The 22880-nt window shown below is 51.7% G+C and overlaps 1 protein-coding gene across 2 annotated transcripts in view; it reads left to right on the forward strand.

Annotated features, from left to right (window-relative positions):
- Window positions 1-1594: 1594 nt before the first annotated feature.
- LOC137438210 (protein CASC3) overlaps window positions 1595-22880 on the forward strand; it is a 78399-nt gene continuing 57113 nt past the window's right edge. For both annotated transcript variants that reach the window (XR_013621044.1, XM_078766483.1), the window contains exon 1: window positions 1595-1830. Coding sequence is in view for 1 of the 2 variants with exons in the window: in XM_078766483.1 (XP_078622609.1) it covers window positions 1639-1830 (192 nt within the window). In the remaining variant the exon portion in view is untranslated. The remainder of the gene's footprint in view (window positions 1831-22880) is intronic.

Raw genomic sequence — 22880 nt, forward strand, 5'->3', positions numbered from 1 at the left:
GCTTATTACTTGCAAAATCGAAGATTTTTCAAGTACTGTACAGTATATTGGTCGGTTCCGTTTGTCGTTCTGTCTATCTGTTTGTCACCGGCCTACAGGTCACAATTCTAAACCGATCGTCACGAAACTTCACCAAGTTGTCTAGGTCATCCAAATTGAGAAGCCTATCGATTTTGAGGTCAAAGGTCAAAGGTCATCTGGAGGTCAAATTTCTAAAATCGCCATTTTAAATCCGATTGACTTGAAAATTGAACAGCATTTGCATATCGAGTCACTAAATTGGGAAACATACTATTTTTGAGGTCAAAAGGTCAAAGGTCAACTCAAGGTCAAATTTTAAAATCATAAATTTTCATCTAAAAAGCCGTCAATTATCAACCGATTGACATGAAAGTTGAACAGCATTTGCAGATCGAGTCTCTAAATTGGGAAATACTATTTGAGGTCAAAAGGTCAAAGGTCAACTCAAGGTCAAATTTTAAAAATCATCAATTTTCATCTAAAAAGCCATCAACACTCAACCGATTGACTTGAAAATTGAACAGCATTTGCATATCGAGTCACTAAATTGGGAAACATACTATTTTTGAGGTCAAAAGGTCAAAGGTCAACCCAAGGTCAAATTTTAAAAATCATCAATTTTCATCTAAAAAGCCGTCAACACTCAACCGATTGACTTGAAAATTGAACAGCATTTGCATATCGAGTCACTAAATTTGGAAGCATACTATTTTTGAGGTCAAAAGGTCAAAGGTCAACTCAAGGTCAACCTTCCAAAATCATAATTTTCATCTGAAAAGTCGTCCATTTTCTGCCTATTGATCAAGCTTTGATCAAGATTGTCAATTTTAATCTTGATGAAATGGACAATTTGCTGTATCAATGGATTTTTTTTCGAGGGGGGGGGGGGGGGGAGGCGGATTTGCAGGTATCGTGCTCCGCATGACGTCTTCTTGTTAATTTGTTATTTGTGCTTTAATATGTTACCTGTAAAGGGTTTTGTTCACCCTGTGTGCTCAATATATTGGTACATAATATCCGTGACGTCCAACATTGCAGGTGATCATTACCTTTATTGTACTCAGCCATAAATTTTAGTAGCAAGTTACTCTCACCTGTTTTCTACCTGTATAACCTCGAGAACTCTCATCTCAGACACGAACCGGACTACTTACTCCATACATTTTAAAGATTACAGATTAGAAATCTTGTCACCTGTTCGACAGATTGCCCACCTGCTTCAGGTTTGATGACGTCACATATCAGGAACATTTAATTCTCATCCATCCTCAACCATAGCATAAGTCTTGTTTTCCTGCAAAAGAGACAGAGGAGAGGGAGCAAAATTATACCATAATTTCCAATTAACGGTAATGTAACAAATCGATCGCGAATAATCCACAACAAACTCGAGACGTGCTGAGGTAACCCATTTGACCATTCGTACCTGCGTCACATGATGATGGTATTAATTAAATATACAAATGTTATTCCTTGATTAACCATGGATGAACGCTCAAAAATGAAATACTTTGTGCTGCAGCATCCGTCGAAATAATAACAAAATATGGACCGGAAATGACGTAACACCGCGCCAAGGGAAATTTCGTGCGTGCGCGCTGGTCACGTGCTCTTACGATGGCGGACAGACGGCGTGTGCGCGCTTCCCAGGACAGTGAAAGTGATGAAGAGGAGCAGGATCAAGAGCAGCAGCAGGAGCACCCAGTACCCCAGGAGCATCCCCGAAAGAGTGTACGTGCGCGACCTGTGACCAAGGAGAAGGGACGCGGCCTGCGTGCGGTGGATGAGACCGAGGCGCTATCGGAATGTGTGAGTTCGGTTTGACCGTTTCGCCTCACAATCACCACACATGACCCGATTCTCACTGGAGACGAGGTTGGGTTTTTTGAAATTTTCATTCTGCTTAAGCTATAAAAGTCGTCGATTTGAACGAATTTCCATCAAATTGGCAAAATCTATCCCGAGCGGCGGCTCGTTTGAGGAATTTTGTGGGGACGCTGAGGAAGCCGTACTGCGGTTTATATCCGGGGATGAAGGCGTCGCGGTCGATGTTCAGAGTGCTGCTGGTGCAGGGAGTGCTTTGTGCATTGTGGGGATGAAGAAGTAGGTTGTGTCTGTGAGCGCGACGGTGGTAAAAGGTGGAGTGGGGACGGTAAAAGGTGGAGTGGGGACGGTAAAAGGTGGAGTGGGGACGGTAAAAGGTGGAGTGGGGACGGTAAAAGGTGGAGTGGGGACGGTAAAAGGTGGAGTGGGGACGGTAAAAGGTGGAGTGGGGACGGCAAAAGGTGGAGTGGGGACGGCAAAAGGTGGAGTGGGGACGGCAAAAGGTGGAGTGGGGACGGCAAAAGGTGGAGTGGGGACGGCAAAAGGTGGAGTGGGGACGGCAAAAGGTGGAGTGGGGACGGCAAAAGGTGGAGTGGGGACGGCAAAAGGTGGAGTGGGGACGGCAAAAGGTGGAGTGGGGACGGCAAAAGGTGGAGTGGGGACGGCAAAAGGTGGAGTGGGGACGGCGAAAGGTGGAGTGGGGACGGCGAAAGGTGGAGTGGGGACGGCGAAAGGTGGAGTGGGGACGGCGAAAGGTGGAGTGGGGACGGCGAAAGGTGGAGTGGGGACGGCGAAAGGTGGAGTGGGGACGGCGAAAGGTGGAGTGGGGACGGCGAAAGGTGGAGTGGGGACGGCGAAAGGTGGAGTGGGGACGGCGAAAGGTGGAGTGGGGACGGCGAAAGGTGGAGTGGGGACGGCGAAAGGTGGAGTGGGGACGGCGAAAGGTGGAGTGGGGACGGCGAAAGGTGGAGTGGGGACGGCGAAAGGTGGAGTGGGGACGGCGAAAGGTGGAGTGGGGACGGCGAAAGGTGGAGTGGGGACGGCGAAAGGTGGAGTGGGGACGGCGAAAGGTGGAGTGGGGACGGCGAAAGGTGGAGTGGGGACGGCGAAAGGTGGAGTGGGGACGGCGAAAGGTGGAGTGGGGACGGCGAAAGGTGGAGTGGGGACGGCGAAAGGTGGAGTGGGGACGGCGAAAGGTGGAGTGGGGACGGCGAAAGGTGGAGTGGGGACGGCGAAAGGTGGAGTGGGGACGGCGAAAGGTGGAGTGGGGACGGCGAAAGGTGGAGTGGGGACGGCGAAAGGTGGAGTGGGGACGGCGAAAGGTGGAGTGGGGACGGCGAAAGGTGGAGTGGGGACGGCGAAAGGTGGAGTGGGGACGGCGAAAGGTGGAGTGGGGACGGCGAAAGGTGGAGTGGGGACGGCGAAAGGTGGAGTGGGGACGGCGAAAGGTGGAGTGGGGACGGCGAAAGGTGGAGTGGGGACGGCGAAAGGTGGAGTGGGGACGGCGAAAGGTGGAGTGGGGACGGCGAAAGGTGGAGTGGGGACGGCGAAAGGTGGAGTGGGGACGGCGAAAGGTGGAGTGGGGACGGCGAAAGGTGGAGTGGGGACGGCGAAAGGTGGAGTGGGGACGGCGAAAGGTGGAGTGGGGACGGCGAAAGGTGGAGTGGGGACGGCGAAAGGTGGAGTGGGGACGGCGAAAGGTGGAGTGGGGACGGCGAAAGGTGGAGTGGGGACGGCCAAAGGTGGAGTGGGGACGGCAAAAGGTGGAGTGGGGACGGCAAAAGGTGGAGTGGGGACGGCAAAAGGTGGAGTGGGGACGGCAAAAGGTGGAGTGGGGACGGCAAAAGGTGGAGTGGGGACGGCAAAAGGTGGAGTGGGGACGGCAAAAGGTGGAGTGGGGACGGCAAAAGGTGGAGTGGGGACGGCAAAAGGTGGAGTGGGGACGGCAAAAGGTGGAGTGGGGACGGCAAAAGGTGGAGTGGGGACGGCAAAAGGTGGAGTGGGGACGGCAAAAGGTGGAGTGGGGACGGCAAAAGGTGGAGTGGGGACGGCAAAAGGTGGAGTGGGGACGGCAAAAGGTGGAGTGGGGACGGCAAAAGGTGGAGTGGGGACGGCAAAAGGTGGAGTGGGGACGGCAAAAGGTGGAGTGGGGACGGCAAAAGGTGGAGTGGGGACGGCAAAAGGTGGAGTGGGGACGGCAAAAGGTGGAGTGGGGACGGCAAAAGTTGGAGTGGGGACGGCAAAAGGTGGAGTGGGGACGGCAAAAGGTGGAGTGGGGACGGCAAAAGGTGGAGTGGGGACGGCAAAAGGTGGAGTGGGGACGGCAAAAGGTGGAGTGGGGACGGCAAAAGGTGGAGTGGGGACGGCAAAAGGTGGAGTGGGGACGGCAAAAGGTGGAGTGGGGACGGCAAAAGGTGGAGTGGGGACGGCAAAAGGTGGAGTGGGGACGGCAAAAGGTGGAGTGGGGACGGCAAAAGGTGGAGTGGGGACGGCAAAAGGTGGAGTGGGGACGGCAAAAGGTGGAGTGGGGACGGCAAAAGGTGGAGTGGGGACGGCAAAAGGTGGAGTGGGGACGGCAAAAGGTGGAGTGGGGACGGCAAAAGGTGGAGTGGGGACGGCAAAAGGTGGAGTGTGGACGGCAAAAGGTGGAGTGTGGACGGCAAAAGGTGGAGTGTGGACGGCAAAAGGTGGAGTGGGGACGGCAAAAGGTGGAGTGGGGACGGCAAAAGGTGGAGTGGGGACGGCAAAAGGTGGAGTGGGGACGGCAAAAGGTGGAGTGGGGACGGCAAAAGGTGGAGTGGGGACGGCAAAAGGTGGAGTGGGGACGGCAAAAGGTGGAGTGGGGACGGCAAAAGGTGGAGTGGGGACGGCAAAAGGTGGAGTGGGGACGGCAAAAGGTGGAGTGGGGACGGCAAAAGGTGGAGTGGGGACGGCAAAAGGTGGAGTGGGGACGGCAAAAGGTGGAGTGGGGACGGCAAAAGGTGGAGTGGGGACGGCAAAAGGTGGAGTGGGGACGGCAAAAGGTGGAGTGGGGACGGCAAAAGGTGGAGTGGGGACGGCAAAAGGTGGAGTGGGGACGGCAAAAGGTGGAGTGGGGACGGCAAAAGGTGGAGTGGGGACGGCAAAAGGTGGAGTGGGGACGGCAAAAGGTGGAGTGGGGACGGCAAAAGGTGGAGTGGGGACGGCAAAAGGTGGAGTGGGGACGGCAAAAGGTGGAGTGGGGCCGGCAAAAGGTGGGGGGCGGGGTGAGGGAAAAGACCGGTTAACTTAGCTCTGGTGTCAGCCGGGGAGGGGAGGATGGGCACAGAGCAGGCGATGAGGATATGGACAGGATGAAGAAGGACGGAATGGAGGACGGAGGTCGTTTGGCATGTCCCATCCATGGCATACTCTGAACCTGGAATTTTTTCTCTGCTTTATTCACCATTCTTGCAGAATTGTGCCGGTGGTCTCGTTTGTAATCACGAGAATCCGCATGTAACGATGATCTCACTACACACGTCAGCGAGTTCATCACCTTGTGCTCATGGTGGAAACCTGCTGAAGTTTACCAAAACTTCATTGTAGGGAATAATCTGTTCTTGGAACGTCTTGATCCAGACATTTAAATGTTGCCCCTCCCCCCCCCCCCCCCCCCGTGTGTTCTTTAAAGAATGTACACCTTGTGATCAATTTTAAAATTCTGCAAGCTTCTGTGTTTGAGATGTACAAAGGCACATTGGATTGGCTACCTTCAAAGTGTTTTTTTTTTGTTTGTTTTGTTTTGTTTTGTTTTGTATGCTGAATTGAGGCTCGTGAAAGAGCTAACATTTATTTCACAAACAAATCAACCAGACAAACAAAATATACAAAAAGAGGGAGCGGAAGACAAGATGGGGAGAGAAGGGGAAGCACACAACCACAACATTTGAGAGCAGGGAGAAGTGCGGGAGGGAGAGGGCTTGGGGGCAGGAGGCGTGGGAAGGGGGGGGGGGGGTGGGAGAAGTATAAAACACAAGGGGACCGAAATTAGCAGGGGTAGAAAAGATCAAGGTTTTGGATGGGGGAGGATAAGAGATGGTGGTGAACAGCTGTTTTAAAGACCTGGAGGGTGGAGTGGGATTGAAGAGAGTGAGGGAGTTTGTTCCAGAGGCGGGAGAAAAGAGGAATGAAGGAGTGAAGGTGAGCAGAAAGTCTTGATTTTGGCAGTTTAACCATAAGAGGGTTGCAGGCAGATCTTGTGCGACCTGTAGGAATATTTGTGGGACAGAGCCCAGAGAGGGCTGGGGGGGCAAGGCCAGAGAGGAGTCGGTAGAAGACGGAAAGACCACCAAACCTGCCTGCGGTGAGTGAGTGAAAGGCCCTTGGAGTTAGCTTCATCGCGGGAGATTCCAATGATTCTGAACGCTTTGGTTTCAACAGCGTGAAGACGGGCTAGGTGTGAGGCAGGAGCACCAGACCAGAGGGGAGAGCAGTATTCCATAGAGCTGCGGATGAAAGCCTTGTATGTGGTGAGGAGCTCAGGTGTGCCAAGGAAGGACTTCGCACGACGGAGGATGCCCAGTCGGCGACTGGCTTTGGAGGCCAGATTTGAAATGTGGTTTTCCCAGGAAAGATCATGGCAAATAGTGAGACCGAAAAGCTTGAGTGACAGAACGTCTTGGAGAGGATTATTCAGAAAGTGGATGGGAGGGTTTTCCAGTCGGTCTTTTCGGAGAGACATCGTAAGAGTGTGAGATTTATCAGGATTGAAAGACATGTTCCATTTGTTTGCCCAGTCTGTGATTTTGTCCAGGTCTGCAGAGAGTGAGGAGGCTGCAGACTGCCGATCTGAGGGATGAGGAATGGAGCGACAGAGAGTAGAGTCGTCAGCAAAGAGATAGAGAGGATTTTCAAGAGAGTCAGAGAGATCATTGATGAAGACCAGAAAAAGCACAGGGCCCAGAACACTACCTTGGGGAACTCCAGCCTGAACAGGTAGAGGAGATGAGAGAAACCCATTCAGGGCCACACGTTGACTACGACCAGAGAGGAAGTCCGCCAGCCATGCGTGGAGATTTCCATGGATACCAAAGGAGGAGAGTTTGGTGAGCAGAGCAGGGTGCCAGACCGTATCGAAGGCACGTGAAATGTCAAGGGAGACGACTCTAATTTCCTGTTTGGCGTTGAGGACCTCCATCCATTGTTGAGAAAGCAGAAGCAGCATGTCCAGAGTAGAGTGACCAGGTCTGAAACCAAATTGATCAGAGATCAAGCCATTGGAGAAGAGGAAAGATTTCATATCTGAAGCAATGATGGATTCCATGACTTTGCTGATAATTGGGAGAAGGCTGATTGGTCTGTAGTTGCTGGGATATGTTTTTGCACCTTTTTTGTGCAAAGCGGTGATGTTGGCTGATTTCCAAGCAGATGGCAGATGACCTTGAGCAAAAGAGAGGGTGAAGAGAACAGAAAGAGGGAGTGAAAGAGCGGACGCACATGATTTTAGGACCCGTGGGCTGATGCCGTCAGGACCAGTTTCAGAATCAGAGTCGAGGGTTGACAGAAACTTTTCCACCTTGTCAGGAGGAAAGGACACAGAGTCCAGGAGCAGCTGGGTACGACTGGGTACGGTGGGTACAGAGAGGGATGGGTTTCGGACACAAGATTTCTAGGCAAACACAGAGTTGAGGCATTCAGCTTTTTCACGTGCGGAGTCAGCCGTTAAACCGTTTGAGGTGAGGGAGGGGATGGATGGGGAACAAACACCAGAAACAGATTTGACCAGACGCCACCAGGATTTGGAAGAGGGAGACAGATAAGAGAGTTCGGTCTTGAGAACGGTGAGATATTGTTTCCTGGCTCTCCTGAGGGTGTACACACACTTGTTTCGGGCTTTGTGAAAGGAAATGAGATTTCCTTCCGTTGGATTTGCTTTCCAGGAGACGAAAGCAAGTTGTTTCAGGGCAACAGCCTCACCACAAGATTCCGTGTACCATGGACGGGAGGAAGGGTATGACAACTGAAGACGAGATGGGATAAATCTGTGCATGAGAGAGCAATTTACTTTGAAAGAATTGCCAGGATGAGTTGATGTCAGAGGCGGTAGAGATGGGAGACCAGTCCAGATGATTGATGGCTGCTTGAAGACCGTGCCAGTTGGCCTGAGTGAAATGCCAGACTCGTCGACGCTGAGGAGGCTCTCTGAGAATGGTCAGAGAGATGTCCACTTTGACAAGCACATGATCAGATGAGCCGATTGGAGCAGAAGAAGAGCAGCAGACATTTTCAGGGAAGTTTGTCATAACCAAATCCAGAAGAGAAGATGCTCCGTTGACTGAGATCCGGGTCGGGAAATTGACAGATTGTGTCAGTCCCAGTGAGTCGCAGAAGTCCTTTGCTGAAGAGCCATGGCTGGTGAGAGAGGTACCCACACCCAGCCAACTGGCATGGTGACAATTGAAATCACCACATATGAGGAAGAGAGAGTTGGGATGGGTAGATAGAAGTTGGTCCATAATTATCAGACAGCGAGATGTAGATGGAGTCATCGCTGTTTGGTGGACGGTACAACACACATATGAACAAAAGGTGGGAGCGAAGGGGAAGCCGTAGCCAAAGGTATTCCTGGGGGTGAGGTGGAGAGAGGGCAGTGGAGGGCGAGTGAGGAAGAGAGTTTTTTATAAAGATAGCAACCCCACCTCCAGGACGAGGCTCAGGTCTATCATACCGGAGGAGGGAGTAACCTGGGAGAGATACCAAGGCATCAGAGACATCATGAAGGAGGAAAGTTTCTGTTAAGCAGATCACATCTGGTTTGTCAGAAGCAACCTGTATGGAGAGATCAGTCAAGTTTGAGCGAAGGCCCCGGATGTTTGAGGTCCATACCGTTAATGAAGAGGAAGGGGGAGCATCGGGTCCAGAACGGGGGGGGGGGGGGGGAGGGGTAGGGTAAGATGTGGAAGAGGAGGAAGAGGAAGGGAGAGCTGTTGAAGGTGTGTCAGAGATTTCAGAATAGCTTGGAGAAAGGGAAGAATGGGGTGGACAAAAGGTTTGATGGAGATTGGGTGAGGCACAGTGAGGTGTTATTTGAGGAGGGGGAAGAGCGAGGCAGAAGGTTGGGGGAGATGAAGGTGAAAGTTGGAAGGGGGAAGAAGCAGGGAGGATGCTTTGAGGAGGAGGGGTGAGAGGGTAGTCTAGGAGGGGAGGAGCGAGGGAGAGTCTCGGAGGGGAGGGGTGTGGGGGAAGTTTAGGAGGGAGGAGAGGGAAGGGGCAAGGGGGGAGATTTGAAAGGGATGGGTGATGGGGAGGATTTGGAGGGGAGGGGTGAGATTGGATTTTGAAAAGTGTACGATTCATGGGAAACGAACATTTTTTGCAAAATGAGTTTGAGGCCTTCGAGTCAAAAATACGTTTGAGGACACTGAAGGAGGGGTGGAATTCTGGAAAGTTTAGGGAATGTAGAAAGGAGGAACTGTAAAAGATGGTATTATATATATTTTTTGGAATGAATAGATTTGGTGAGCAAGACGAAAGCATCCTTTTGTAGGAAAAGAAGAAAAGGGTGTTATAATATATGGGAGAAAATAGTTGTTCAGGGGAGAGATTATACATTTCTAACCACGTGATCGCGAACAAAGAACGAACGAACAAAAAAGAACAACAAATAAACGAATAAGACCTGGGAAGGAAATATTTTTTTGGGGTTTTTTTTTTTTTTGAGTAGAGATATTAAACAAGGAGGTATGGGGTGAACGACTGGGACGAAACAGAGAACGAAAATAAATGCAGCGCATTCGACGAATCGCTGAGAGAAAAACAAAACCACAAGGTCGGAGACGGTACGGTGGCCAAGCCTACGAGTACTAGGCCTCAGAATACTCGATACGCATTAACCGACGATTGTGTATACATGTACGAAAAATTAGCACCGAAAATTTTCCAAAAGATACGCTATAGGTACACACACCGAAAGATAGATACAATCTCGACAAAAACACAATTGAGAAGGATCACTTAGCTTCGAAAGCGTGAGCGCATGGAACAGCTTCGAAAAGACGTGACCTCGCCGTGATCTCTTCGCCATTGGTTTATTCCAAGTTGCAGATAAAACATTTGGGAAAGCTTTTTCTCCCATAAAAATCAACGTGTGTGTGTGTGCAAACACACACACATATGCACACACACACACACATATGCACACACACACACACATATGCACACACACACACATATACACACACACACGCACACACATATGCCATATACACACATATATACACACACACACACACACACACACACACACACACACACACACACACACACACACACACACATATATATATATATATATATATATATATATATATATATATATATATATATATATATATTGTTACAGACGCGGTTGTGGATGTTGGTTTACCGAGCTGTTTGGTATGACCACGTCTGCACAGTTTACCCGATTCCACTCGAACGTTGACTAATCGCGCTATGCTAAATCAATTGAGGAAAAAGACACAACGGCTGGGTTAAAATGACACGACACCAAGGGTTCAGTTCTCAAGACCTCCGGAGGAGGTTATATTAGGGCGGAAGGTTAGATTACAGGAATGAGAGGGACAGCATAGAAAGACAGGCACTTAGACACACTTATCTTATTCCCTGACAGACGACAGATAAACAGGACAAAACTGACTCACACGGGGATTGATGGCAAGGAAAGGCAGAATCGATGGCTCCAGGTGCACCTGGGCTCAGGGCAGGATCGACCCGGTCCGGTCTAGAGATGCGGGGAGGTCGCAGCGCTCGGATGTGGTGATTGTCTTCTCAAGCTGGGGGCGCATCTGACGTCACGTCCGGTAAGTCGCTGCGTATATCCGGCGGGGAGTGACACGCCCTCGGCTCGTTAGCTCCGCCCCAGATGGAATCGGCCCGTTGCTTCTCATTGGGTGCGTGCGGGGGGGGTTACCGGCTCCGCCCTTGACGAGGGGCCGACAGGCAGCCCCTTCTTGGTAACCCCGTCGGCACACATGGGTAATGGCGGCTAACCGAGCCGGAGTGAGGACGCACACTCCCCGCACGCCGCGCCACGCCCCTCTGTTGTTGTTGTTGTTGTAGTTGTTGTTTCATGGGGAAGATGGGAGGAGGTAAGGGGAGGTCCTAAACTCACTACTGGTGCCATATAATCACATTCTGGTGCAACGAAGAGTCAGAATTAATGGAAACGAGTCCTTAACTGACATAGACTAAGAATAACTAGCAAGATGTCCGAAAGTTGTCTACGTGAGATGCGGTGGACCTGGGCACGACATTTAATGGGGGAAAAAGGGGAAGGTCGGTTCTACAGAGTGTTATTTACAGGCAATGGGACTAGGGAATGGGGGATTGGGGATAGTTAGGGAGTATTGGGGAAATAGGGGAGTATTTACAAGCGGATATTGAGGCCAAGTCCCATATCCGCAACATTGCACCCTTCTCTACCCTCGGGGCGTCCCGACCCGATAAATTTTTACCTACTTTAGTGTGGCACTCAGATGTAGTTCCCTCTACTATTAACTCTACCCTGAGTGCGACAGTTTTACAGATGTTCACAAATGAGTAAATATGTCCCCCTGCAACGTTGCACCCTTCTCCTCACAGAAACACACCCACAGGATAACCGAATCCGGAAAGAATTCTCAAACTAAACATACAGCCGGTAGGGAGCATTATTTACACAAGACTACGCTGATATTTACACTACGATCCAGGACCTGTTTTTGGAGGAACACATGCAGATGTTATGCATAGAGAGAGCACGCATGCCAGCATCGATACACCAACCCACGAGTGCTCTGTGGCCTTACGGCCTTTAATAACGTGCAGAGCACCCCTTCCAAGCACCAAAAGCACCACCCCATCATGTACAGTCAGCACCATCCGGTGCACCAATAAAGTGTCTATAAATCACCGGTGGTGTCGCAGCCGGCCGATGTTCTGCCGCTGGTCTTGCCTTCATGTGGTGCTCTTGGCCTTCTTACTGCTTTCAAAAATAAAGAAAGGCGCCAACCGCGTCCATTTCTTTATTGTGGCCGTCAGGGGGCCAACTGTTAATGGTTCACCTTGTATGGCATAGTTGCCACGTTGACCCATAGGTCCATCCATGGGTGGTGCTTGGCCGCATAAGAACTGCGGTCCATGGTGGGTGGCCACAAACATTGCGGTCCATATGGTGTATCGATCCAGGCAGCAAGCAGCGAAAGTGCAGGCCCACAACTGCGAAGCCAGCACCTCTCTCTCCTCTCTCTCTCTGCCCCAAAGCCAGATCCTCGGAGGTGGGAGACAAAATAAATAGACAAGTGAGAAAGGTGGTAAGGGCGCAAAAGTGCACGCAATACAAGGTGATGCACACTGGGGGCACATGGGAACCAGGTGAGACAGGTACGTTCCTACCGTACGCCCCCCCCCCCCCCACCAGGTAACCTACATGGCCCCTCCCTTACCCCTTACTGTATCCACACAACACAACACTACCCATAAACATCTATTTTACCAATCAACAAACGTCCCTACTGTCTTCCCCGTTCCTCCCATAAACCAAATTCGTCTTCTCTCCCTCCTAACCAATCAAATTTGCTATTTCCAACTCTCATCAAAATTTGCCATCTCCAACTCAACATCAAAATTTGCCATCACCAATTCATCATCAGTCCCTCCTAAGGAGGGAGAGATGGAATCACCCCAATGTCTCATCCACGTCGTGATGCGTCTCACCAATCCACACAGCAATTCTCAGTTCCTGCACACAGAACAAAGAAAACACAGGTGTGGAGTCATCATCATCACCACAGGTAAGTGGCTGCGCATGGTGCGACAGGTTCATCAATCCTAACTATTTCCTAAATGACTTTAACAACTTTACACTACCCGGGGTCTTTCTCCGGCCAAACCATTGGCCCTCTTACACTATGGGTTCTAAAAACCAATTCCCATTGGCCAAACTGTAGTGCTTTTCAATTTGGGGTCTCACTCCCCCGATTCATCTCCCGGTGCCCTCGTACAATTTCTGGGCTGCGACGTGTACCTCTCCCAGCGGGTCTACCCACCTGCACACCTCCACCACTGCAGTTGCCTCCGAGCTTACCTGCTCCTTACCCTAACCTAACTACCTGGGGAAGGCCCTCTGGCGCTCTCCCCACTCGGTGCCCTCTCTGGCACTGGGCTGCCCGATCCACACCCGGGATCCTCAGGCACCCACTCACAACTACCGGCTCCCAGAGCCCACCTGCGGCCTCACCTGGCCGACATACTCACAGTGGTGGAGTGCCCAACCAACTACACACACTAACAGGCTACACGCCCAGCCATTTCCACAACACTAATGCACCCATCCGCAATACCATTCTGTCACCCGCACCACAGATGCCAATATCCAACCACAATTTACCTGTACCCTCTACCTAACACTTACACTACCCGCCCCGGGTACTCGTGAAAGGGGTCCACTCTTCCCCCATCCACACCTTCGCACCATGCACACCACTCCGTACCACTTACTCCAACTCTCTCCACACCACTCATTCTCTGCTCCATGTATTCCACACACCTGTGCTCTCACACCTGGTGCCACCTGCACCCTTCTCTCCCCAAGCGCATTCGCGCTGATCCACACACTCACTACTCATCCATTGCTCCACACACCCGTCCAGTTGCACACCTGCGCAATCACACCTGTTCCATCCTCACACACACGGCATCATCTCAGCTAACTACTCCCTTCTGAAACTTGCGCTTCCCAGTCGTCCCTTTAAACTATTGCGCTCCCACGTCATTATCATCCACACTAATCTACCTGCGTCCCCACTACAGGTATCAGTCACTAACTAAACTTATCGTCACCTAATGTCATCTTCGCTAGATCCCTACACACAATATAACCTAACCCACCCGGGCTAGTTTTCACTGCCATACACCCCATAAGCTATTGCGCATTTGCCCCACTATGGGAAGGGTGGCAGGGATGCCACCCTTACCCACCGGGCCCATCGCACACTACCAATTTTGCACATCAAATTTCAACAAATTAAAAATTTGCCAATCATCTGCCAATCACTGTACCATTACCAATCATCACTCTGCCAATCCTTTGCCAATCATCAAATTTTGTTTTTCTCTAATTTTGGGGCCAAAACACTAACCTCATCACCCAGTCTACTCACTAATGCCTCTCGGTGCGCCAATTCCTGTCCAAAGCCCGGCTTCGTAAAGCCAAGCCATGAATGCGGGTTGTTCTGTTCCAGCGGCTGGATGCGCTCGGTGCAGGGACGGGGGCTTACCCGGGCCGAGATCCCACGCACCATCTCGGCGTGGAGCCATCCAATGTCCCGATCTCGACCTGCCGGACTGCCTCAACAAAAAGTGGTCGCCATGACGACCCTTCTTATCCAGCCGCCCGCTCCGCCTAGTGGAGCACGGACGCGGCCGTTCAAAGCGAGGCCCAGCACGCACCGAGGGCCCGCTTCGGCTAAAAGTCGACCTAACCTCTAACCTGGTTACCGTCGATGCTTCACCTGGGTTCTTACACGCATACGCTACCCCTTTCGTGCTCCTACATCCAGCCGTCTCCATGCTCCTCGTACCTTTCCTTACACACCCAGGTACTCTCATTCCACTCACAGCCTTGGTCACACACCTGACCACCGAACACTTTGGCACACATTCGTTGGTCGCACACCTCACCAACACACCTCTTCGCGCCCCTTCCTCGGTCACCTCCTCTGTGACAATCACAGGTGTGCTCTCATTCGCACACCCAACCACGTGCCTCACCACCAACTCCAGCGTGCATTCCCACTCACGCTCTACCATTCCAGGTGTGCATCCTTCCATCCCAGGTGTACATCCTCGCTCACCTGTCACAACCAACTCACTCTCCTTGTCACTCTCACTACTCTCACCTCCACTCTTGACAACGCACTCACCCTTACTCTCGACAGCGCACTCTTTCCCCATGCACCTGTCCGTCACACACCTTTCTCGCACACCCTCTCCCGTTACATCCTCTGTAACACTCACCACAGGCGTGCATTCTCCCTTTACACCCTCCGTAACACTCCTCACTACTCGCTCCCATGTGCTCCCTCGCACATGCGCTACGACCGACTCACTCTCGCCAGCACCCTCACTCCTTGGCACGCACTTTTTCCTCACACACCCCAGAGTCGGACTTTCTCGCACACCTCCTCTTTCGCACACCAGACCTGTCGCACACTTCACCAATGGCCTCTCACGAACACCCGGGTCCATCTCGACCCCCAAGCTTCTTAAATCACCTGGCGCATCATACGCACGACCATATTGGTCACCACTTACACCGGGTCCTCTTCCTCTTCGCTTCTCCTCCATCACCTGCAAATCCCTCATCCGGTTAATGAGCACATCATCACGATCCAAACACAGACTTTGGACCAATTCTTTTATCTCCTCTTTTATCTCTTTCTTATCCCCTCTCCGTCGCTTCTTAATTTCACTCACCCCTTCTTCCACTTCTTCTAATTTCTGCTTCACCTCTTTTATTCCCCGGTACGTCTCCTCCAGCTCGTCCTCCAAGGCTACCTTGACCGTTTCCATGTGCGTCCTCACCTGCCGGTCCTTCGTCTCCATTACCTCTATCACCTCGTCCAACCTCGTTGTCAGTCCCTCACGTACCATCTGACATTCCCTCTTCGTCGCTATCAAGTCATCTTTTAGTTCTTTCTGCGTCGCCTTTAACCCTCCTAATACCGCAGTGTTCCTTTGAACCTGCTCCACTAACTCCGTCTGTCCCACCGTCAGCTGCTCCACCTCCTGCGTCAGGTCCTCTATGCCCCCTTGTAACTTTACAGTCCCCTTTCTCACCTCCTTCTCCATGTGCTCCTTACAGTGCCTCACCTCCTCGCGCACTCCTCCGACCTCCTCACTCACTCCTCTTCTGATCTCCTCTCCCATCACTTGCATCTCCTGCCCAGATGCCACCCTAATCTGCTCCATTTCCTCCCTGTGAGCATCCAGTTTGGTTTCTACCCCCATTCTGACCCCCTCTATCTGCTGCCCCATTTGGTTAACTTCCCTTTCCGCTTGGTCCCTCATGTCCCTCAATTTGCCTTCCATACTGTTTTCTAACCCCTCTAACCCCTTTTTCATCCCTTCCATTTGATTCTCCTGAACGGCCATTCTGTTTTCTACCCCCATTAACCCCTCCTGTATTTCCCCTAATCTATTGTCTAATTTCCCAAATTTCTCGTCTAATCCCTTAAAATTATTGTCTAACCCCTCACCGGTACCCCTCGCTTCGTCCCTCATTACCCCCATTTGCTCACTCTGAGCCCTCGCTTCGTCCCTTATTACCCCTATTTGGCCCTCCAATCGCTTACTATCAGCCCTCATTTGCTCACTATTCTGGGCCATAAGGGCCTTCATTTGTATTAAAAACAAGTTCAAATCCACCGGGGGCGCTGCCACGGTCGCGGGCGCGGTGACCAGCGAGGCGCCATTTTGCGCTCCCGCAATGTCGGGCACAACGACGCTATTTTGTGCGTCTGCTACCCTCGCTGCTTCGCTCTCCTCCTGTCCCTCATGTCCCTCAATTTGGTCCTGGACCGACCCTGCCTCACTCTCCTCTACCGGACCCCAGCTGTCTTGATCCGCCATAGCGCGACCTTCAAAATTCGGGTTTTTATTTTCGTAAAACAAATTCAAATTTCGCCGTTATAATTTCGAGCGGGAAACGCGCTCCGGGTCGAATTCTACCTCCCCAACACCAATTGTTACCCTAGTGGTACAATTGGTGTTCCAAAATTTGGGCCTAATAAATTTAGTCCCGGGTCCGAATTCCACTCCTCGACACCAATTGTTACAGACGCGGTTGTGGATGTTGGTTTACCGAGCGGTTTGGTATGACCACGTCTGCACAGTTTACCCGATTCCACTCGAACGTTGACTAATCGCGCTATGCTAAATCAATTGAGGAAAAAGACACAACGGCTGGGTTAAAATGACACGACACCAAGGGTTCAGTTCTCAAGACCTCCGGAGGAGGTTATATTAGGGCGGAAGGTTAGATTACAGGAATGAGAGGGACAGCATAGAAAGACAGGCACTTAGACACACTTATCTTATTCCCTGACAGACGACAGATAAACAGGACAAAACTGACTCACACGGGGATTGATGGCAAGGAAAGGCAGAATCGATGGCTCCAGGTGCACCTGGGCTCAGGGCAGGATCGACCCGGTCTGGTCTAGAGATGCGGGGAGGTCACAGCGCTCGGATGTGGTGATTGTCTTCTCAAGCTGGGGGCGCATCTGACGTCACGTCCGGTAAGTCGCTGCGTATATCCGGCGGGGAGTGACACGCCCTCGGCTCGTTAGCTCCGCCCCAGATGGAATCGGCCCGTTGCTTCTCATTGGGTGCGTGCGGGGGGGGTTACCGGCTCCGCCCTTGACGAGGGGCCGACAGGCAGCCCCTTCTTGGTAACCCCGTCGGCGCACATGGGTAATGGCGGCTAACCGAGCCGGAGTGAGGACGCACACGCCGCGCCACGCCCCTCTGTTGTTGTAGTTGTTGTTGTAGTTGTAGTTGTAGTTGTTGTTTCATGGGGAAGATGGGAGGAGGTAAGGGGAGGTCCTAAACTCACTACTGGTGCCATATAATCACATTCTGGTGCAACGAAGAGTCAGAATTAATGGAAACGAGTCCTTAACTGACATAGACTAAGAATAACTAGCAAGATGTCCGAAAGTTGTCTACGTGAGATGCGGTGGACCTGGGCACGACATTTAATGGGGGAAAAAGGGGAAGGTCGGTTCTACAGAGTGTTATTTACAGGCAATGGGACTAGGGAATGGGGGATTGGGGATAGTTGGGGAGTATTGGGGAAATAGGGGAGTATTTACAAGCGGATATTGAGGCCAAGTCCCATATCCGCAACAATATATATATATATATATATATATATTGTTACAGACGCGGTTTTTAGATGTTATTTTACCGAGCGGTTGGTATTACCGCGTCCGAACAGTTACTCCCCAATTAGAACCCGATTCACCCAGAACTTTGGCCGTATCGCACCGCAGCTGCCCAATCTGGGAAAAGACTAAAACGACGAATGCAAAGAAGAAAAGGAATAAAACGAGAAGACGGACAGAAGAGTAATTGGATTTATTGTACACACACAAGCAAAAAGGAGCAATCAAGTTTATTTACAACACATAAGACGCAGGTGACACAGTGCAAATACTAGCTTACCTACAGACTTAATTAACCCAGGGACAGAACAAACAAAACAAACTCACGTACACAAGAAGGGTGGAAAGGCAGGAGGTGGATGGCTGGAGGGAGAGGAAGGTCCAAGGGGGGTCCTGCAGCACAACCGGCGCGTTTAGCAGCCGCCATTCAGGCCCCACGCTGCTGTTGTGGCTGCTGTGGACGTCGCGTGCTTTGCCAGGCCTTGTCTGACGCGTCTGGTCCAAACCCTCAACTCTTTCTTGTGCGTTCGTTCACTCTTTACCACCGACTCCTCACCGCAACCAACGCAACCAACTGACCACCACCACCGACTCCTCACCGCAACCAACGCAACCAACTGACCACCGACTCCACTGACTCCACTGACTGACTCTTCACGACTCTCTTTCTTGACGACCAACTCACTTGCTTCCTGCGTGCGCGCCTTTTATAACGCCTCCGGCGATTAAGCCGCCGGCCTTCAGGACACGCCCATCGGTGTGCTCACCTCGGCCCTGGTTGGTCACGCGACCCTCTCGCTCCGCCCTTGATGACGACGGACGGGCACGCCCCTCTTCCCCTCTATGACGAGGTGGAGACACGCCTTTCTTCTCCGACCCTGCCTCGTGGTCAATGGCGGTTATTGGAGGGGAGGTAATTGGGAATCGAGGGTTGGCAATCACGAGAGGGGATGTAAAAGGGAATGGAGATTTTGGGGATGGGAATGAAAGGGGATCTATTCTCTTTCACTGGTGCAATGGAGTACTTCAATTAATGGGAGACACAGCCTTACCCTAGAACACAGAATAAGAGATAACTATCAACAGGGGTATTCTATTACTTGGCTGACGTGTATGCTTGTGGACTAATTATGGGATGCCCTTTCACCTTTACACAGCTCCGGAGGTAGGGGGGCGCAGAATAAACAATAATAATAATAATACAGCACACAATCAAAAAAAATACAGTCCTCATCTCCGCAACACTGCACCCTCCTCCTCTTAGGCACGTCCCGGGCCTACAACTTTTATTTTTAGTGTGACACGTAGGTGTAGTTCCCTCTACTTTTAACCTGACCCTGAGTGCGACAGTTTTAAAACATAAATAAATGTGTCCCGCTGCTCCATTGCACCCTGCCTAACAGACTTACGCCCACAGTTAACCGAATTGCGGAATGGTCTTCAAACTATACATTGACGGTGGGAAGCATTATTTACAATGACGCTATTTTTATTTACAAAACTAACCCAGGACCTGTGATTGTTCTTTCTGGGGGGGGAGACAGTCTGCTCTGCATCAATGCACCATTAAAGCACCCAAAAACGCACCAAAGCACCCTCAAGCACCAATCGGTGCACAGTCATCACTGTTCATGAATAAAAATAACCAAACAACCCCTAACCCTGCAGGTGATCTCTTGCTCTTCGGCTCCCTCTGCTGGTTATTATTATTTGGTCTTCCAGATGTTGTCATTCCTTTGTTTTGCTTACTGGCGGCCTATTTGTATTAAACTTGCACCCAATGTGTCCTTTTTATTTATTTTATTTATGGCCCACAGGGCCGACTAGTGTGGTTCACCTGTGGGGCATCGGTGCCCTGTGGCCAAGGTCCGCCAGCAAGATTTCGGGCCCTCATGGCCGGTTCCAGCAGAGGGGCCATGCCCCAACCCATGGGGTCCATAAGTGGTGCTCGGCCGCAGGCATGTGGTCCATAATGTGGTGCATCGATGCAGACAGCTGGTTCTGGGAATTTCGGGCGCACAATGGCCGACCCACGCACGCTCCCCTCGGCACCCAATGGCGCACAGGTCATGTGGGAGACAAAAGGGGAAAGACAATTGAGCGAGGGGTAAGGTCACAAGGGTACACATCAATAAGGCAATGCAGGGCGAAATGCGTACGGAGGGCGAAGTGAGAAAGCTCGTCCCTACCGTACGTCACCCCCCTGTCACCTACCCTACCCTTGCCCTTACCCCATATGTACAAAAATCTACACATTTACAAATTCGTCACTACTGTCACGTTTTCCCCATATTTCCCCTATACCAAATTCGTCTCCACAATCCCTCTACTTCAAAATTTGCCATCACCAAATTCATCATCAATCCTCATAAGGAGGCAGAGATGGAACATCAAAGCACAATGTCACACCCACGTCATGATGCGTCTCACAATCCAAATATTTGCACAGTAAAAATAATTAAACATGGCATGGTGTGGAGTTCCTGTCACCTCAGGTGAGTGGATGCAGATGGTGCGAGGAGACTTCATCCTAACTACTTTCTAAATGACATTAACACACTTTACACTACCCGGGGTCTTTCCCTGCCAATCCATTGGCCACTTACACTATGGGTTCTAAAAACCAATTCCCATTGCCCAAACTGTGGTGCTTCTCAATTTGGGGTCTCACTCCCCCGATTCATCTCCCGGTGCCCTCGCACAATTTCTGGGCTGCGACGTGTAGCTCTCCCAGCAGGTCTACCCACCTGCACACCTCCACCACTGCAGTTGCCACCCGAGCTTACCTAGCTCCTCACCCTAACCTAACTAACTGGGGAAGGCCCTCTCCTGGCTCTGTCACCCCTTGGTGCCCTCTGGCACTGGGCTACCCGGGTCCGTCCTCCAGATCCTCGGGCCCCATCCACAACTACCGGCTCCCAGAGCCCACCTGCGGCCTCACCTGGCCGACATCCTCACAGTGGTGGAGTGCCCAAACCAACTACACACACTAACAGGCTACACACCCAGCCATTTCCACAACACTAATGCACCCATCCAAAGACCATTCTTTCACCCGCACCACAGATGCCAATATCCAACCACAATTTACCTGTACCCTCTACCTAACACTTACACTACCCGCCCCGGGTATCCGTGATGGGGGTCCACTCTTCCCCCATTCACACCTTCGCACCACCCACTCCACTCCATCGTTTCCACCATACTCACTCCACGACCATCCATTCCAATACTCCACTTATTCCACACTCCATGTCTTCCACACAACCATTTATTCCATTCACCTGTTGGTGCACACCTGTGCACTCACACCTGGTGCCACCTGCACCCTCCTCCTCTTCCTGGACCATTTGGTCAACACAACACGCAATCACCACTACTCCCTCATACACTGCTCCATTCCCCTGTTTAGTTGCACACCTGTGCAATCACACCTGTTCAATTCTCAAACACACGGCATCATCTCAGCTAACTACTCCCCTCTGAAACTTGCGCTTCCCAGTCGCCCCTTTAAACTATTGCGCTCCCACGTCATTATCATCCACTCTAATCTACCTGCGTCCCCACTACAGGTATCAGTCACTATCTAAACCTTAACGTTACCTAATGTCATCTTCGCTAGATCCCTACACACGATATATCCTAACCCACCCGGGCTAGTTTTCACTGCCATACACCCCATAAACTATTTCGCATTTGCCCCACTTTTGTGAGGGATGACAGCGTTGCCATCCCACCACAGCGGGGCATCTCTCACTACCATCCCCCCAGTCCTCTGACGCTACGAGCCCCCGTCGCAAGAGGTACTGGGTCCTGCCTCGGCATCTAGAGCTGAGGCAATCCATGAGGGCGCCTGCTCGCCGGCATAAGGTCTTACCCGGTCGGCATGGACGATCCGAGGGGGGGGTCCGTGGCCCCATTTTGATCTTAATGACCACGTCACAGATTTGCGACAGGACGACTCCTGGGCCTTGCCAGGGGGAGGTGAGTTTTGGGCACCTTCCCTTCCGCCTCCGGGGATTAAAGAACCAAATCTTCATCCCCGGAGCGTATTGACTCCCCTGGCTCCGGTCGTCGTACCTGCGCTTCATCTTGGCCCCCGCCAGATGGAGCTGGCGGCGGGCGAAGGCATGGACCCGCTCCATGCCTTCCTCCAGGTGACGTGCGTAACCCTCCCTCGGCGGTGTGTCCGTGGTGTCTGGCACGGGACCGCATAGAAAGTCGGCGGGAGCCCGTAACTCCCGCCCATACATAAGCAACGCTGGACTGCATGCGGTGGCCCCGTGCTGGCTAGTTCGGTAGGCCATCAACAGGTACGGGAGATGTTCGTCCCAGTCATCCTGACGGGTGGTGGTGAACAATGCCAGTTGTTGGATCAATGTTCGATTGAACCTTTCCACCATCCCGTCAGATTGTGGCCGCAAGGGCGTGGTCCTGGTTTTCCGAATTGACAGGAGTCTGCACACATCTTTTAGCAATTGACTTTCAAAATTTCGACCCTGATCGGTGTGCAGCTCCTGTGGAATCCCGTGCCGACATACAAATCCTTCTACGAAGGCCTGTGCTACCACCCCTGCTTCTTGGTTGGGGAGGGCATAGGCCTCCGGCCACTTGGTGAAATAGTCCATTACAACGAGGATATACTTATTACCTTGGCGGGTGCGGGGCAGCGGTCCTAGAATATCCATAGCCACCCGCTCAAGGGGGGCCCCCACCTGATGTAATTGAAGGGGGGCCCTCATCCTCCGCGCTGGTCCCTTTTTGGCAGAACAGGCGTCGCATCTCCGACACCAGTCCTGTATGTCGCGCCCCATATTTACCCAATAGAACCTCCGGCGGACCCGAGATATTGTCTTTGTCCTGCCCAAATGGCCGCCGGAGCGGGTACCATGCACCTGTTGCAATATGACGTTCTTGAATTTGTCGGGGACTATCACCAGCCAGGAAGTTCTATCAGAGGGAACCTCCACCCACTTGCGATACAAGATGTTGCCTTTCAATTCCAGGGTCTGCCACTGAGCCCAATACGCCTTTGTTTGCGCCCCGAGGGGGGTGACCTCTTCCCCCTTTGGTCTTTGCCCCAATTTG

This window comes from Myxine glutinosa, chromosome 12 (assembly GCF_964187855.1).
Source record: "Myxine glutinosa chromosome 12, kmMyxGlut1.1, whole genome shotgun sequence".
Classification (NCBI taxonomy): Eukaryota; Metazoa; Chordata; class Myxini; order Myxiniformes; family Myxinidae; genus Myxine; species Myxine glutinosa.